This window comes from Osmerus eperlanus, chromosome 17 (assembly GCF_963692335.1).
Source record: "Osmerus eperlanus chromosome 17, fOsmEpe2.1, whole genome shotgun sequence".
Classification (NCBI taxonomy): Eukaryota; Metazoa; Chordata; class Actinopteri; order Osmeriformes; family Osmeridae; genus Osmerus; species Osmerus eperlanus.
Genome location: NC_085034.1, coordinates 586,336 through 602,347, shown reverse-complemented (window position 1 = coordinate 602,347; position 16,012 = coordinate 586,336). Strand labels below are relative to the sequence as shown.

Here is a 16,012-nt window from a genome sequence, read left to right as displayed (position 1 = left end):
CCAGCCTCCATCCCTCTCCATCCTTCTCCATCCATCCCTCCATCCTTCTCCCTCCATCCCTTTCTCCTTCTCACCAACTGCTGTGATGCAGTCCTCTGTTTGTCTCTGAGCTGAACACAAACCAGACCAGATCAATCTATCCCTGAGTCTGACACAAACCAGACCAGATCAATCAATCCTCAAGCCTGATTTAGACCAGATCAATCCATGCTCAAGCTGATTTAGACCGGATCAATAGATTGCAGAGATCAGGTGTATTTCTGGGCATGTCCAGATGCAGGGTTATAATGTGTTTATAGGAGACAGACTGGAGCTGAAGGAGTCTATTGTCCCATCCTCCCTGGTGAGTGTAGCTGTTCGATCCGGCCCTGGTGTTTGATCCACCTCTGTGCTCCTCTGGCCTCTCCCTGTGTGTGTGTGTGTGTGTTTGCGTCCACCCTTCTCTGTTTGTTGTATGTGTGTCTGTATCTGTGTGTGTGTGTGTGTGCAGTCAAGGTCCAGAGAAGCACTCGTACGTTGCCATGGGAGAGTTCGTCTGCCAACACCAGCAGCTTCCCTCCCTACCAGCACTATAACACCTACCACCCCGACCAGTCCTCCCGCCATAAGAAGACCTCTCCCAGCAACCCTCGTAATCCTCCTCTCCTCCTCCTCTCGTCTCCTCCTCCCTCCTCTCCTCCTCCCTCTCCTCTCCTCCTCCTCTCCTCCTCCTCTCCTCTCTCAGATGTTTTTTGGCTCAGAGAACTGGAGCAGAACTAAACTGTTCTATTGTCCCTGAAATACACTGAAGGGTTTAATCCTCTCTCTCTTCCCTCTCTCCCTCTCCCTCTCCCTCTCCCTCTCCCTCTCCCTCTCCCTCTCCCTCTCCCTCTCTCTCTCTCTCTCTCTCTCTCTCTCTCTCTCTCTCTCTCTCTCTCTCTCTCTCTCTCTCTCTCTCTCTCTCTCTCTCTCTCCTCTCTCTCTCTCTCTCTCTCTCTCTCTCTCTCTCTCTCTCTCTCTCTCTCCCTCCCTCCCTCCCTCCCTCCCTCCCTCCCTCCCTCCCTCCCTCCCTCCCTCTCTCTCTCTCTCTCTCTCTCTTTCTCTCCCTTCCTCTCTCTCCCTTCCTCTCTCTCTCTCCCTCTCTCTCCCTCTCTCTCTCTCTCTCTCTCTCTCCCTTCCTCTCTCCCTCTCTCTCTCTCCCTTCCTCTCTCTCTCTCTCCCTCGCTCTCCCCTCCCTCTCTCTCTCTATCTCTCCATGGGTGTGTTAGCAGACACACAGTGGGTGTGGTCTAGGTGTTAGCTCTGATTGGACAGACAGCACAGGAAATTTGGCCCACTGTAGCCACAGGCTCCTCCCACTCCTCTTTAAAGATCCAGAGTGCAGCCAATTAACTGGGATTTAGTCAAATACTACAGTGTTATTAGCCAATTACCACAGGGCTTACAAAGCTCATTGTGTCATATATTTACAAATACTTTCTCTTTCTGTGTGTACGTGTGCGTGCGTGTGTGTGCGTGCGTGTGCGCGTGCGTGCGTGCGCGTGTGTGTGTGTGTGTGAGCAGCGCTGGGATCGTCCTTCTCCCCCTCCTCTATGAGTGCGTACAGCCTGAGCTCTCTGAACATGGGCACCCTGCCAAGGAACATGTATCCCAGCAGCCCCCGGGGCACCCTAATGAAGAGGAAGATGAAGAAGAAGGACTTCAAGAGCTCCTGTAAGACTCTCCACCCCCCTCTCCCCCTACAGCCTCCACCTCTCTCTCCCCCTACAGCCTCCACCTCTCTCTCCCCCTACAGCCTCCACCTCTCTCTCCCCCTACAGCCTCCACCTCTCTCTCCCCCTACAGCCTCCACCTCTCTCTCCCCCTACAGCCTCCACCTCTCTCTCCCCCTACAGCCTCCACCTCTCTCTCCCCCTACAGCCTCCACCTCTCTCTCCCCCCTACAGCCTCCACCTCTCTCTCCCCCTACAGCCTCCACCTCTCTCTCCCCCTACAGCCTCCACCTCTCTCTCCCTAACCCTCTGTCTCTCCTACACGGTACATACAGTGAGTCTGTCCCCCGTCCCCCCAGTGTCCCTGGCGTCCAGCTCCCTGGGCCTGGCGGGTCAGGTGGTCCACACTGAGACCACAGAGCTGGTCCTGGTCAGCGACTCCCTGCTGGGCTTTGGGATCCAGCTGCAGGGCGGCGTCTTCGCCACGGAAACGCCTCTCCTCACCCCCTCTCATCGCCTACATGGACCCCGACAGCCCGGCGGAGAGGTGGGTCCCTGGAACCACACACACACACACACACACACACACACACACACACACCCGAACACACCCGAACACACACACACACACACCCGAACACACACACACACACCCGAACACACGCACACACACCCGAACACACGCACACACACCCGAACACACGCACACACACCCGAACACACACACACACACCCGAACACACACACACACACCCGAACACACGCACACACACCCGAACACACACACACACACACCCGAACACACGCACACACACCCGAACACACACACACACACCCGAACACACGCACACACACACGAACACACACACACACACCCGAACACACGCACACACACCCGAACACACGCACACACACCCGAACACACGCACACACACCCGAACACACGCACACACACCCGAACACACGCACACACACCCGAACACACGCACACACACCCGAACACACGCACACACACCCGAACACACGCACACACACCCGAACACACGCACACACACCCGAACACACACACACACACCCGAACACACGCACACACACCCGAACACACGCACACACACCCGAACACACACACACACACCCGAACACACACACACTTGTTTACAGTTGTTCTAAACCATGCCTGTGTCTGTGTGTGTGTGCAGGTGTGGAATCCTGCAGATAGGAGATCGTATTCTGTCCATTAACGGCATCCCTACTGAAGACAGCACTCTGGAGGAGACCAATCAGCTGCTCCGAGACTCTAGCATCACCAGCAAGGTCACGCTGGAGATCGAGTTTGACGTAGCAGGTGGGACACACTCACACACACACACATACAGCACACACACACATACAGCACACACACACACTCACACACACCACACATACACACATACAGCACACACACACATACAGCACACACACACATACAGCACACACACACATACAGCACACACACACACTCACACACACACACATACAGCACACACACACATACAGCACACACACACATACAGCACACACACACACTCACACACACACACATACAGCACACACACACATACAGCACACCCACACATACAGCACACACACACACTCACACACACACACATACAGCACACTCACACATACAGCACCCACACACACTCACACACACACACATACAGCACACACACAGAAAGCAAAGCTCACATCTTTGATGTGTTCCTCCAGAGTCCGTCATCCCCAGTTCTGGAACCTTCCATGTCAAACTGCCCAAGAAACCAGGCGTGGAGCTGGGTATCACCATCAGCTGTGAGTCTGGAACCCTGCTCTGCTCTCCTCTGCTCTGCTCTGCTCTGCTCTGCTCTGCTCTGCTCTGCTCTCCTCTGCTCTGCTCTCCTCTCCTCTGCTCTGCTCTCCTCTCCTCTGCTCTCCTCTCCTCTCCTCTGCTCTGCTCTGCTCTCCTCTCCTCTCCTCTGCTCTGCTCTCCTCTGCTCTCCTCTGCTCTGCTCTCCTCTGCTCTGCTCTCCTCTGCTCTACTCTCCTCTGCTCTGCTCTCCTCTGATCTGCTCTCCTCTGCTCTGCTCTCCTCTGCTCTACTCTCCTCTGCTCTGCTCTACTCTCCTCTGCTCTACTCTACTCTCCTCTACTCTTCTCCTTTCCTCTCCTCCTCCCCTCTACTCTCCTCCTCTACTCTCTTCTCCCCCTCTCCTCTCCTCCTCCCCTCTACTCTCCTCCTACTCTCTTCTCCCCCTCTCCTCTCCTCCTCCCCTCTACTCTCCTCCTACTCTCCTCTCCCCCTCTCCTCCTCCCCCTCTACTATCCTCCTCTACTCTCCTCTCCCCCTCTCCTCTCCCCCTCCCCTCTACTTTCCTCCTATCCTCTCCTCTCCCCCTCTCCTCTCCTCCTCCCCTCTCCTCTCCCCCTCTACTCTCCTCTCCCCCTCTCCTCTCCTCCTCCCCTCCCCTCTCCCCCTTTACTCTCCTCTCCCCCTCTCCTCTCCTCCTGTACTCTCCTCTCCTCCTTTGTAACAAACTGATGACTTTACTCTCCATCTCTCAGCTCCATCCAGCAGGAAACCTGGAGATGCCCTCATCATCTCTGACATTAAGAAGGGGAGCGTGGCACACAGGTACACACACACACATGCACACACACACACTCACACACACACTCACACCAGTCCTGCTCACCATACCATGATAACACTAGGTCTAATGTAGCTCATGTCTTCCTTAGTTTCTACTTATATAAGATCATTTACATAATCCTGCTCATGCGATCAACAGCAGCTGGCTGTCGTCTGTGCTACAGCTGGGGACCCCTGCTGGTGGCGGGGTGGAACTGCAGCTCTGGTGTTTGCTTGCTTGTGTATGTGCCTTCTTGTGTGTGTGTGTGTGTGTGTGTGTGTGTGTGTGTGTGTGTGTGTGTGTGTGTGTGTGTGTGTGTGTGTGTACAGTGATGTAATTAGCCTACACCCTGCAGAGTACAGCTGTTCCTGGAACACTATACTGCAGACTGGAGGACAGGAGGAGGGAGGGAGAGAGGGGGGGAGAGAGGGGGGGGAGAGAGGGGGGGGAGAGAGGGGGGGAGAGAGGGGGGGGGAGAGAGGGGGGGAGAGAGGGGGGGAGAGAGAGGCGGAGGGAGACAGAGAGAAGGAGAGAGAGAGACAAGGCAGAGGGTAAAGTAAGACAAAGGAGGTTGAAAGAAGTTAGTAAACAGGCGGTTGGCCCCCCTGACTGTGTGTCCCAGGACGGGGACTCTGGAGCTGGGGGACAAGCTGCTGGCCATCGACAACATGCGTCTGGAGAGCTGCTCCATGGAGGACGCCGTGCAGATCCTGCAGCAGTGTGAGGACCTGGTCAAGCTCAAGATACGCAAGGACGAGGACAACTCTGGTAGGAGGGGGGAGGGGGGGGAGGAGGGGTAGGGGGGAGGAGGGGAGGGGGGGAGGGGGGAGGAGGGGGGGGGGGGGAGTGTATACACATCACCAAAAAACATAAAGGTGTTGCCTTGCTTAGGGTTAACCCTAACCCTGACCCTAACCCTAACCCAGCTGAACCTAGCCGTGCGTGTGTGTGTGTCCAGATGAGCAGGAGCTGTCAGGCTCCATCATCTACACGGTAGAGCTGAAGAGGTATGGTGGTCCTCTGGGGATCACCATCTCAGGCACAGAGGAACCCTTCGACCCCATCATCATCTCCAGCCTGACCAGGGGGGGCCTGGCCGAGAGGTGGGGGAGGAGAGGATGGGGGGGCCAGGGGGGTTGGGGGAGGATGAGAGGAGGGGGGGGGCAGGTGGGGGGCAGGTGGGGGGAGGGGGAGAGATTTGTCCTTTGTTTTCTTTTTGTTCATTATTATTAGTGTATTTTTCACAATTTTAGAATGTCATTAATGCGTGTGTGTGTGTGTGTGTGTGTGCGTGTGTGTGCGTGCGTGCGTGTGTGTGTGCGTGTGTGTGTGTGTGTGTGTGTTTGTGTGAGCAGGACCGGAGCCATACACATCGGGGACCGCATCCTGGCCATCAACAGTAACAGTCTGAAGGGGAAGCCCCTGAGCGAGGCCATCCACCTGCTGCAGGTGGCCGGGGAGGCAGTCACCCTGAAGATCAAGAAGCAGGGAGACCGTGAGTACACACACACACACACACATACACACATCTACACACTCACCAGTGTCTGAGCGTGCGTCTGTCTCCCTCCAGTGGCCAGTCCTAAGCAGGCCCCAGGGGGCCCAGGGGGGCCGGGGGGGCTCCGAGGGGACCTGAGTGACGTGGAGGACGAGGGGGGCCAGGGGGGGCCACTGTACTCCACCACCATCCCCAGCGAGGGGGGCCAAGGGGGGCCGCTGTACTCCACCACCATCCCCACCGTGGACAGTGCAGTGGAGTCCTGGGATGGGTCTGCTCTGGACAACACCTTCACCAGCCAGGGTAGGGGGGAGGGAGGGCACGAAGGAGGGGCGGGGGGAGGGCAAGAGGGGGGGGGCAGGGGTCGCGGGAGGGAGGGGCGGGAGGGAGAGAGAGTGGGGATTCAATAGAAAATGAGACGGAAGAACAATCTAACAGTGTGTGTGTGTGTCAGTACCAGGGTTCCAGGCGTCTGGGTACAGCTTCCACAGTCATGAATGGCGGAACGCCAAGCCCAGCCACGACAGCCAATCACCTGGCAGCACCCGCCAGAGGAACATCCTACAGGACCTGGGATTGGACAATGACTGGGACCGTGCCCCGACCAGCGGGTACGAGAGAGTGTGGGTACACTGTGTCTGAGTGTGTGTTTAGGTTTGTTAGGGTGTGTGTAGTCGTTTGTGTTTGTGTCTGAGTGTGTGTTTGGGTTTGTTAGGGTGTGTGTAGTGGTGTGTGTGTGTGTGTGTAGATATGATGATTGAAGTACTTCTCCTACATCTGCAGAGCCTGTACGATGCCCAGCGGCTTGATAACAGACAGCAGGTGAGGGCAGGCCCACCCCTGACCCCTGGTGACCCCTGACCCCCCATCTGAACTCTCCCCCTTGTGTCCACAACACTGCAGCCTGAATGGCGGGTTAATCTCAGTGGTCGGGCGTGTCTCTGAGAATGTGTGTGTGTGTTTGATTGTGTATGTGTATGTATATGAGTGTGTGTGTGTGTTCCTGGCCTCTCATCTCACCTCTCTTCCTTCCCCTCTGAACTAAGCTCAGTAGCGTGTTCCCCACATGTTGATTGCTGATTGGGTGACAGTCCAGATTCCTGCTTGCTGATTGGGTGATTTGGGTTATTTCCGCTTCCTTATTGGGTCACTGGGCAGATTTCTGCTCTGCTGATTGTGTGACTGGTTGTCTGACTGTGTGTGTTGACCTCTGACCTCTCCAGGTTCACAGTGGGGCATGATGGGACTGAACCAGACCAGGAAGAGAACTTCTGGTCGCAGGCATTGGAGGACCTGGAAACCTGTGGCCAATCAGGAATCCTGAGAGAGCTGGAGGTAGGAAGCACATACTGGACTACAAACCTCAACGACAAAGAACTACAAATCCCACGTGTATTTGTTCTTGGTTGCATGCGGTCACTTCCTGGTTGTGTGTAACTCCTCCCTCTCTTTCCAGGAGGAACCAGACAGGGTTTTGAATCAGAGAAACCTGACCATGCTGGTACTCCTCTGCCCCCCTCCTCTCCTCTACCGCTCTCTCCTCCTCCTCTTCTCTCCTCTCTGCCCTCCTCTCCTCTACTACTCTCTCCTCCTCCTCTCCTCTCTGCCTTCCTCCTCCTCTCCTCTCTGCCTTCCTCCTCTCTCTTCTCCTCTCTCTTCTCCTCTCTCTTCTCCTCTCCTCTCCTGTCTGCTTGTAGCTGCTTTAATACCTTGTTTCTGTGCCTCCCCCGTACAGTGGTGCATTCCAGTCCTCCCCCCTCTCCCCCTGCCCCCCTGGCCTGCCTCCCCCCTCTCCCCCCGCCCCCCTGGCCTGCCTCTCCCACCCCACCTCCGATCTGTGGAGTGTACCTGGCCATGCCCCCCCCCCCCTCCTTACCGAGTCACATGTCAGTCAACCTCCAAACGACATGCTAATGCTTCACAAGCTAACAATGTAAAGGTTAGCATCATGGAAGCTTCACTGACCGCATATAGACCCAATGCTACTTTATTCATGCTACTAATGACACCTCTGTTGAACTGTGTAATGGCCTGAGTCTAATGCCACAACAAGGGGCTGAATGTACCTTGCTGTTTTTGAGGGCACGTATCATCTAAAGTGTGACATCATATCTTGTTCTAGAATGATGTGACTCAACATGGATGTTGTCACAGATGTTGAGTTATTCTTCAAATAAAAGCTGAGCTAACAATGAGACTGCAACACGTGAGTGGGGATGACGAGCAACTAGACCAACTGAAACTTGGGTGACCATGGAGATGCATGACACTGCCTCAGTATCAGCCAATAGAGAAACACCTTGTGCTACAGTTTGAGTTACCTCACTTAAAACTGTCCAATGGGAACGAGGAGTCGTGTTGCGATGGGCATGGCAGTGTGAACAAAGCATGATGGGAGAGCGGTGCTGCAAGGCCTCTTGGGATGTGTAGTTCCCCGTGTTTGTGTGGTTCTGAACTCAGCTACCATCACTTCCTCTTCCTGTCCTGCCTGTTGCAGAGGGAGGAGGTGCCATGGGGAGGATCTGTAGAGATATGAGGAGGTGCTCTGAGGAGACTCTGCATAGGAGACCAGCATTTGGCTGCATGACACTGGGTGAAAGAGAACCATGCTTTTGATCAATTCTACTTTGTTTTCTTCTCCCCTCCTCTCCCCCTCCCCCCCTCCCCCTGCCCTCCCCCTCCCCTCCCCTCCCTCCCCCCCTGCCCCTGCCCTCCCCTCCTCTCTCCCTCCCTCCCCCCCCCCTCCCCCTGCCCTCCCCTCCTCTCTCCCTCCCTCCCTCCCCCCCCCTCCCCCTGCCCTCCTCTCCTCTCTCCCTCCCTCCCTCCCCCCCCCTCCCCCTGCCCTCCTCTCTCCCTCCCCCCCCTCCCCCTGCCCTCCCCTCCTCTCTCTCTCCCTCCCCTCCTCTCCCCCTGCCCCCGCCAGGCCACCATCATGTCAGGCAGCAGCCTCAGTCTAAACCACGAGCTCCCCTCCCGGTCCCAGCTGGGCCGGCAGGCCAGCTTCCAGGAGCGAGGCTCCAGCAGGGCGGCCCCCAGCCCGTCCGCTCGCTCCAGCACCCTGCCCTCCGACCCCGGGCGCAAGGCCTTCGCCCTGAGGAAGATGAGGCAGGAGATCTCAGACATCCTGGCCCCGCCCACACCTGTGGAGCTGCACAAGGTAGGACAGGATGTGTTCAGGCTGGTTCAGGACAGGTGTGTTGTGTCCAGGTGAGCGTGGTTCAGGACAGGTGTGTTGTGTCCAGGTGAGCGTGGTTCAGGACAGGTGTGTTGTGTCCAGGTGAGCGTGGTTCAGGACAGGTGTGTTGTGTCCAGGTGAGCAAGTTTCAGGACAGGTGTGTCGTGTCCAGGTGAGCGTGGTTCAGGACAGGTGTGTTGTGTCCAGGTGAGCCTGGAGAAGGAGTCGGACCTGGAGGACTTTGGTTTCAGCGTGTCTGACGGTCTCCTGGAGAAGGGTGTGTATGTCAGCAACCTCCGGTCTGGGGGTCCTGCAGAGCTAGGGGGGCTCAAGTCCTACGACAGGCTGCTACAGGTACACTCACACACACAGATATAACATACACACAGACATTCACCCCTAGACACCCCACCCAGGGTAACTGTACTGTGTCCCTCCAGATCAACCACGTTCGGACCCGAGACTTCGACTGTTGCCTGGTGGTTCCTCTCATCGCAGAGTCTGGCAACAAGCTGGAGCTGGTGATCAGCAGGGGTCTGGCTTCGGCTCAGCCAGCCGGCGAGCTCCACAACACTCCCGCGGACCTGAGCCACTCCCCCGCAGACCCCCTGCTGAGCTGGAGCGAGGCTGGGGGGAACCCGCTGGGGGGGACCCGACTGTCCACAGACTCACTGTCTGCTGGCCTGCAGCTTAACTCGAGGCTGGGGCCGGGGCTGGGGCCGGGGGAGGATAGAGACCCCAATAAGACCTTATAGCAGAGTGGACGGCCTCAGAGTGAACGGCCTGGATCTCCTTGGTGCTACTGACTGTGGTCCCGCTGCGTGGATGTGTAGCTCTATAAAGCACAGACACACTCCTGTCCTGGAGACAAGGCCTACAGGCCACCCACACCAGGAGTCTCCTTCTTCCTCCTGTTCCTCCTCATCCTGTTCCTTCTCCTCCTCCTCTCCTCCTCCTTCTCTTCTCCTCCTTCTCATCCGGGAGGAGAGCAGAACACCGTCACTCCTAGACTGATGTGAGTCTGAAACAGTGACCAGTGCCATCATTATCTCTCCTACCTTTCTCCACTGGGCTGGTCTCTCCTCCTGGTCTCTCCCAGCTGTCTGTGCTGGTATCTGGTCTAACCCTAACCCTGACTACCAGATCATGTGGACCCTGTCGGGTGTTTTCATGTGCTGTTGGACTGGCTGGTCTGTGTGTGTGTGTGTCTGTGTGTGTGTGCACGTGTGTGTGTAGGCTATGTATGTTTGTGAGCGTGCGTCACAAGTGGTTCCAGGCCAAACCTTTGACCCTGCTCATCAGTAGCAACACATACTGTCCTGATGATGCATTCACACACATACAATCACACACACACACACACTCAACACATACTGTCCTGTTGATGTATTCAGTCTGTTCACTGTTCAGGCTTCACTAAAACACTAAGACCTTCAGCACACACACACACACACACTCATTCACACCTCATATGTGTGTGTGAGTCAGAACACACTACCCCTAGTCAGCACAGTCACACAGTCAGTCTGTCTCCTGACCCCCCCCCCCATGACCTCCTGACCTTTGACCCCTGACCCCTCCTCACGCCACAGAACTTCAGCTGGCTGCACATGTCAAGCATGATGTCATCTGTTGTGAATCCTGAGCCGTCCAATCCTGTCTCCCCCTTTCTCTGAGTAAATATGAATATGCTAATCTATGTGCTACTACTGGCGTTGTTACAAGTATGTTTTGTACGTTTTATCGTTTTCTGAGGTCGCAGCCCTGAAGGCTTTACTAACCATGTGTAAAAAAGAGAATGGTTGTTGTGGTTTTGAAACCCGGGCCATTAGGATGAAATCTGTGTCATTTCTCACCAACAACGTCACAACAACGGATTTCCAGGATATTTCTTTCCGTTTCTTACAAAGTACAGCTGCTCTGCATCAAAATATCCATTAGGACAAAAAAAGGCCTGTTTTAGTCAGGCTAGCGACGTTCCTCTCGTATCCGTGGTGATGATCGATGTCCCGCCCTGTTGTCAGCGCTCATCCAATCACACTGTCCACTCACTATTTAAACTGTCTCGGCAACCAATCACAGGGCTCCTTAACAAAAGCCACAACCCCCTCCCGCGGTCACGTTGCGAAGACTGTTGAAGCCATTCTGAGATTGGACCCACACTCGGGTCCTGTACTGCATCTCTACTGCGTGTCTACTGTGTCTCTAATGTTTGAATGTGTCTCTACTGTCAACAAGGTCCACACCTGTATCTTCATTTTTACTCTAGTCTTTTACTTTGTGTTGTTTCTATTCTGTTTTCTACTGTAGCTCTACTGTAGAGATACCTCTGAGGTCTCTCCACTGCGCACAATTATACCCTCATTCCACAAACACTGGATTCTCCACTGATAGTTTGTGAGTTGGTCTTGATTTGATTGACTTGATTACTACTGCTACATCTATTCCCCAGTAGTGTTAAGGGTTTCTGCAACAGGTCCTGTCCTCTGCTATCTGGGCCAGACTGTCGCTTCGCACCCTAACCTGTTAGCTGTTGTCAGTAGAAACACCAATAATGTGATGTCTGGACTGTAGTACCGCTCCCTCCCACCGGGGCCTGGGCCAATCATCTTTCTGTTTGTGTTCTTCTGGATGGTATTGGACTGAAGCACTGCCAATTGAAATAGTGGGTAACCATTCTCTATATATGATCTGTTTGAAAATCAGTTTCACTGTTAAAGTCCCAGAAAAGACAAATGTATTTTTATTTCTAATGGACAGGTATTATGAACTATGTAAAGTATTTTTGTACAAATTTAATACTTTGGTAGCATGATATTTATCGTGTATGTATAACTTTGGGAATTCCTACAACTGTTACCCTTTGTATGTAAGAAAAGACAAACAAAATAAAAATAAAAACAGAGTAGGAAGTCCTAGTAGTGTCCTGATGTAAACATAAAGACCTGCTGGTCTAACCCTAACCCTGCTGGTCTAACCCAAACCCTGCTGGTCTAACCCTAACCCTGCTGGTCTAACCCAAACCCTGCTGGTCTAACCCTAACCCTGCTGGTCTAACCCAAACCCTGCTGGTCTAACCCTAACCCTGCTGGTCTAACCCAAACCGTGCTGGTCTAACCCTAACCCTGCTGGTCTAACCCAAACTGTGCTGGTCTAACCCTAACTGTGCTGGTCTAACCCTAACCCTGCTGGTCTAACCCAAACCGTGCTGGTCTAACCCTAACCCTGCTGGTCTAACCCAAACCGTGCTGGTCTAACCCAAACCGTGCTGGTCTAACCCTAACCCTGCTGTCTAACTCTAACCTGGGTTACAATCAACATTCATGACAATGAGCTCTCTACTGTTTCATAACTCAAATGTATAGAAAAGTAGTCTATAACATTTACAATAACTGATGTTGTTGTTGTTGCAAATGATAGTACTGTACAACATACAAATCACGAAAATGTTAATGAATAATAATGTACAAAAGTTATGATAAAAGTTATAGGACAGTTTATGGAGGCAAATCAGTGACATGTGTGGACACCACCTCATTTGTTGGTCTGATCACAAAATTCTGAATTTTGTTCTATTTGAATTTCTGAAGCTTGTTTTTTTTACAGTTCATATGTGAATTCAAAAACCAACACATTCGGTGGTGTTTAAATTTAAAAATTAAATATTCAACCTTTTAAAATACTAAACATTACGTCACTGATTTGCTTCCATAACCCATGGCCTACACAGATCATGAATCTGACTCACGAACTGACGTATAGGCACATGTGACTGAATGCGGAAAAAGCGGAGCGAATAGTCTAAAACGACAGAGGATCATAACTGCTTATCCGGAGTCAGCGCTGTGTTTCAGACGCCGCTTGCAGCCTCGACATTAGACATTAGGAACCGATCGCAGACCAGTGACCACAACCTCGTTTCATAACGATGCAGGGGCTAGTGGCGCGAACTTCAGTACAACTCCTTTCACGAGGGCTTCTGCGTCTGCAGGTAAGACACGTGCAGATTAAGTTACCGGCTGCGAACGGACGCTCGGTACATTAGCGGTCAGACCAGTCAGATGTTACCGTGCTTAGATTTACCTTCATGGGACTGTGTCTGTGAAGCGCGTTCTAATACGGAGGATTTTTTGGCCTGGTAACATGATTAGCTAGAGAGCTACAGCACACAATCAAGACATCTCCATTCAAGAAAGATACGTTAGCGGTCAATTTACATAATTTAGCAGATGCCTTTATCCAAAGTGACATAAAAATCAAGGATCAGAAGTGTTTGGTTCTAACAGTGTTTCGGTGGTCAGAGTCAAGGAATGGTCCGTATTTACCAGACACAGTGTAAAGTAACCACATCTCGGCTACCAGGGGCAACAGTAACATGAGTTACAGTAGGACTAGTACAGCGCAGCGATACAACCTCATATCGGTCAGCTGGAATGTAGCCACGCTAAATACAAGATAATGAACCAAAACTCAGCCACCTCAATAAGTGGATCTACTGTAGACTGTGTGGGATCTGTGTTGGTGTGGATGTGATGCGTGTGTGTGTATGCAGGTTGTGTGGATGTGATGCGTGTGTGTGTATGCAGGTTGTGTGGATGTGATGCGTGTGTGTGTATACAGGTTGTGTGGATGTGCTGCGTGTGTGTGTATGCAGGTTGTGTGGTGTGAGTGGATGCAGTGTGTCACTGTCTGTCTGCACATGCTCAGTACAGACCGTCACATCTCGCCCCAGCATGCCGTCTAACGTGGAGATCAAGGCCAGGGTGAACGACTACAGCCTATTCGCTGAGAGGGCCGGCCAGCTCAGCCAATCAGAGGGCGTAGTGATCCGTCAGCAAGACACCTTCTTCAACTGCAGCAACGGACGGCTGAAACTGAGAAACCTGATGGTACACACACACACATGTCACACACACACACACATGTCACACACATACACATCTCACACACACACACACATGTCACACACATACCCGTGTTCACAGTGTGTGGTGTATGTGTGTGCAGGATGGGAGTGGCCAGTTGATCTTCTATGAGAGACCAGACTGTGACGGTCCTAAACTGTCGCGTTACTCCATCTCCCCCACCCAGGACCCTGAGGGGCTGAGGGTGAGGCTGCTGCCTATCTGTCTGTCTGACTCTGTCTGACTGCCTGTCTGTCTGACTGTCTGTCTGACTCCTGTCTGCCTGGCTGTCTGACTCTGTCTGCCTGTCTGTCTGATTGTCTGTGTGTCAGTCTGTCTGTGTGTGTGTTTGTTTAACTGTGTAGACAATGCTAGCAGATGCTCCTAGGTTTCAAAGGAGGAATAGGGGTTTAACTGTTTGTGTGTGTGTGTAGGTGGTGCTAGCAGATGCTCTAGGTATCAAAGGAGGAATAGGGGTTTAACTGTTTGTGTGTGTGTGTGTGTAGGTGGTGCTAGCAGATGCTCTAGGTATCAAAGGAGGAATAGGGGTTTAACTGTGTGTGTGGGGGGGGTTTGTGTGCGTGTAGGTGGTGCTAGCAGATGCTCTGGGTATCAAAGGGGAGGTGAGGAAGGAGAGAAGGCTGTTCCTGGTGGGCCAGACCAGAGTTCATCTAGACACAGTGGAAGGACTGGGACACTACATGGAGCTGGAGGTCTGTCTCTCTGTCTGTGTGTGTCTGTTAGACTGGCTTCTAGCCTGTTTACCTGTGTGTGTGTGTGGTGTGTGTGTACGTGGTGTGTGTGTGTGTACGTGGTGTGTTACGGTGTGTGTGTGTGTGTACGTGGTGTGTGTGTGTACGGTGTGTGTGTGTGTACGTGGTGTGTACGGTGTGTGTGTGTGTGTGTGTACGTGGTGTGTACGGTGTGTGTGTGTGTGTGTACGTGGTGTGTGTGTGTGTACGTGGTGTGTACGTGGTGTGTGTGTGTGTGTACGTGGTGTGTACGGTGTGTGTGTGTGTGTACGGTGTGTGTGTGTGTGTACGTGGTGTGTGTGTGTGTGTACGGTGTGTGTGTGTACGTGGTGTGTGTGTACGGTGTGTGTGTGTGTACGTGGTGTGTACGGTGTGTGTGTGTGTGTGTGTGTACGTGGTGTGTACGGTGTGTGTGTGTGTGTTTGTGTGTGTGTGTGTACGGTATGTGTGTGTGTGTGTGTGTGTGTGTGTGTACGTGTGTACGTGGTGTGGTGTGTGTGTGTGTACGTGGTGTGTGTGTGTGTGTACGTGGTGTGTGTGTGTGTGTGTGTACGTGGTGTGTGTGTGTGTGTGTGTACGTGGTGTGTGTGTGTGTGTACGTGGTGTGTGTGTGTGTGTACGTGGTGTGTGTGTGTGTGTGTACGTGGTGTGTGTGTGTGTGTACGTGGTGTGTGTGTGTGTGTGTGTACGTGGTGTGTGTGTGTGTGTGTGTACGTGGTGTGTGTGTGTGTGTGTGTGTACGTGGTGTGTGTGTGTGTGTGTGTACGTGGTGTGTGCAGGTGGTGATGAGGGAGGACCAGAGCCCTGAGGAGGGAGAGCAGGTGGCTCGAGGCCTGATGGAGCAGCTTGCGGTGGGGCAGGACAGCCTGGTGACCGGAGCCTATATGGACCTACTGATAGAGGCAGCGGCCTAGGCTCTCACACACACACACACTATATGCACTACACACATTCTACACAAACGTTACACACACACACTTCTTTTGTACTGTACTTTGTTTGTGTGATGACACACTGTAACTTCTGTATATAGTTCTGGGATCGTTGAAGTGTTTCCTTAATAAAACTCTTGCTGACCTTGGTTCTGTGAGTCTTGGTATTTCCTCCTCAAACGCCCAGAGGAGACGGAAGGCCAACGGACGCGTTGGCAAGGTAACGTCCTGGTTGGCAAGGTAACGTCCTGGTTGTTTGTTTTGTGGTCTGGGATTGTTGTTCTGGTGCTTTGCTGACGGAGTCGAGCATTGAAAAATTATCTATCCAGCACATTCAGACGGTGTTAAATAAGACCATTACAAGTACATACAAACACCATGATAAATAAAAGCATCAAGCCTAGTTGTCATT

At 53.1% G+C, this 16,012-nt stretch overlaps 2 protein-coding genes across 6 annotated transcripts; both read left to right on the top strand.

The window, feature by feature from the left end:
* The first annotated feature begins 497 nt into the window (after positions 1–497).
* Positions 498–11,101, top strand: LOC134037778 (glutamate receptor-interacting protein 1-like). The gene is given in 17 exon segments (XM_062483290.1): positions 498–631; positions 1,543–1,692; positions 2,051–2,184; positions 2,186–2,238; positions 2,891–3,036; positions 3,441–3,521; positions 4,272–4,341; positions 4,962–5,107; positions 5,298–5,442; positions 5,695–5,834; positions 5,913–6,140; positions 6,292–6,448; positions 7,061–7,172; positions 7,294–7,338; positions 8,761–8,994; positions 9,220–9,366; positions 9,453–11,101. Coding segments are annotated over 16 exon segments (2,274 nt in total). The 5' UTR covers positions 498–631; positions 1,543–1,571; the 3' UTR covers positions 9,768–11,101.
* Positions 11,102–12,793: 1,692 nt separating this feature from the next.
* LOC134037701 (uncharacterized) lies at positions 12,794–15,751 on the top strand. Of its 5 annotated transcripts, none has more exons than XM_062483167.1 (5): positions 12,794–13,003; positions 13,725–13,901; positions 14,020–14,121; positions 14,504–14,629; positions 15,448–15,751. In XM_062483167.1, exons 1-5 carry the CDS (start codon positions 12,941–12,943, stop codon positions 15,580–15,582), a joined length of 603 nt encoding a protein of 200 aa, XP_062339151.1. In that variant the 5' UTR covers positions 12,794–12,940; the 3' UTR covers positions 15,583–15,751. The 5 variants fall into 5 exon arrangements, with proteins under 5 accessions (XP_062339151.1, XP_062339154.1, XP_062339153.1 ...); XM_062483170.1 differs by having other exon boundaries at positions 12,816–13,003; positions 13,745–13,901; XM_062483169.1 differs by having other exon boundaries at positions 12,816–13,003; positions 13,720–13,901.
* Positions 15,752–16,012: the final 261 nt, after the last annotated feature.

Bases quoted from the DNA above. Each gene is read 5' to 3' on its own strand.
- LOC134037701 (XM_062483167.1), top strand. From the start codon at position 12,941: ATGCAGGGGCTAGTGGCGCGAACTTCAGTACAACTCCTTTCACGAGGG. The intron at 13,004-13,724 runs GTAAGACACGTG...TGCTCAGTACAG, and splicing joins GAGGGCTTCTGCGTCTGCAG to ACCGTCACATCTCGCCCCAG. The intron at 14,630-15,447 runs GTCTGTCTCTCT...TGGTGTGTGCAG, and splicing joins GACACTACATGGAGCTGGAG to GTGGTGATGAGGGAGGACCA.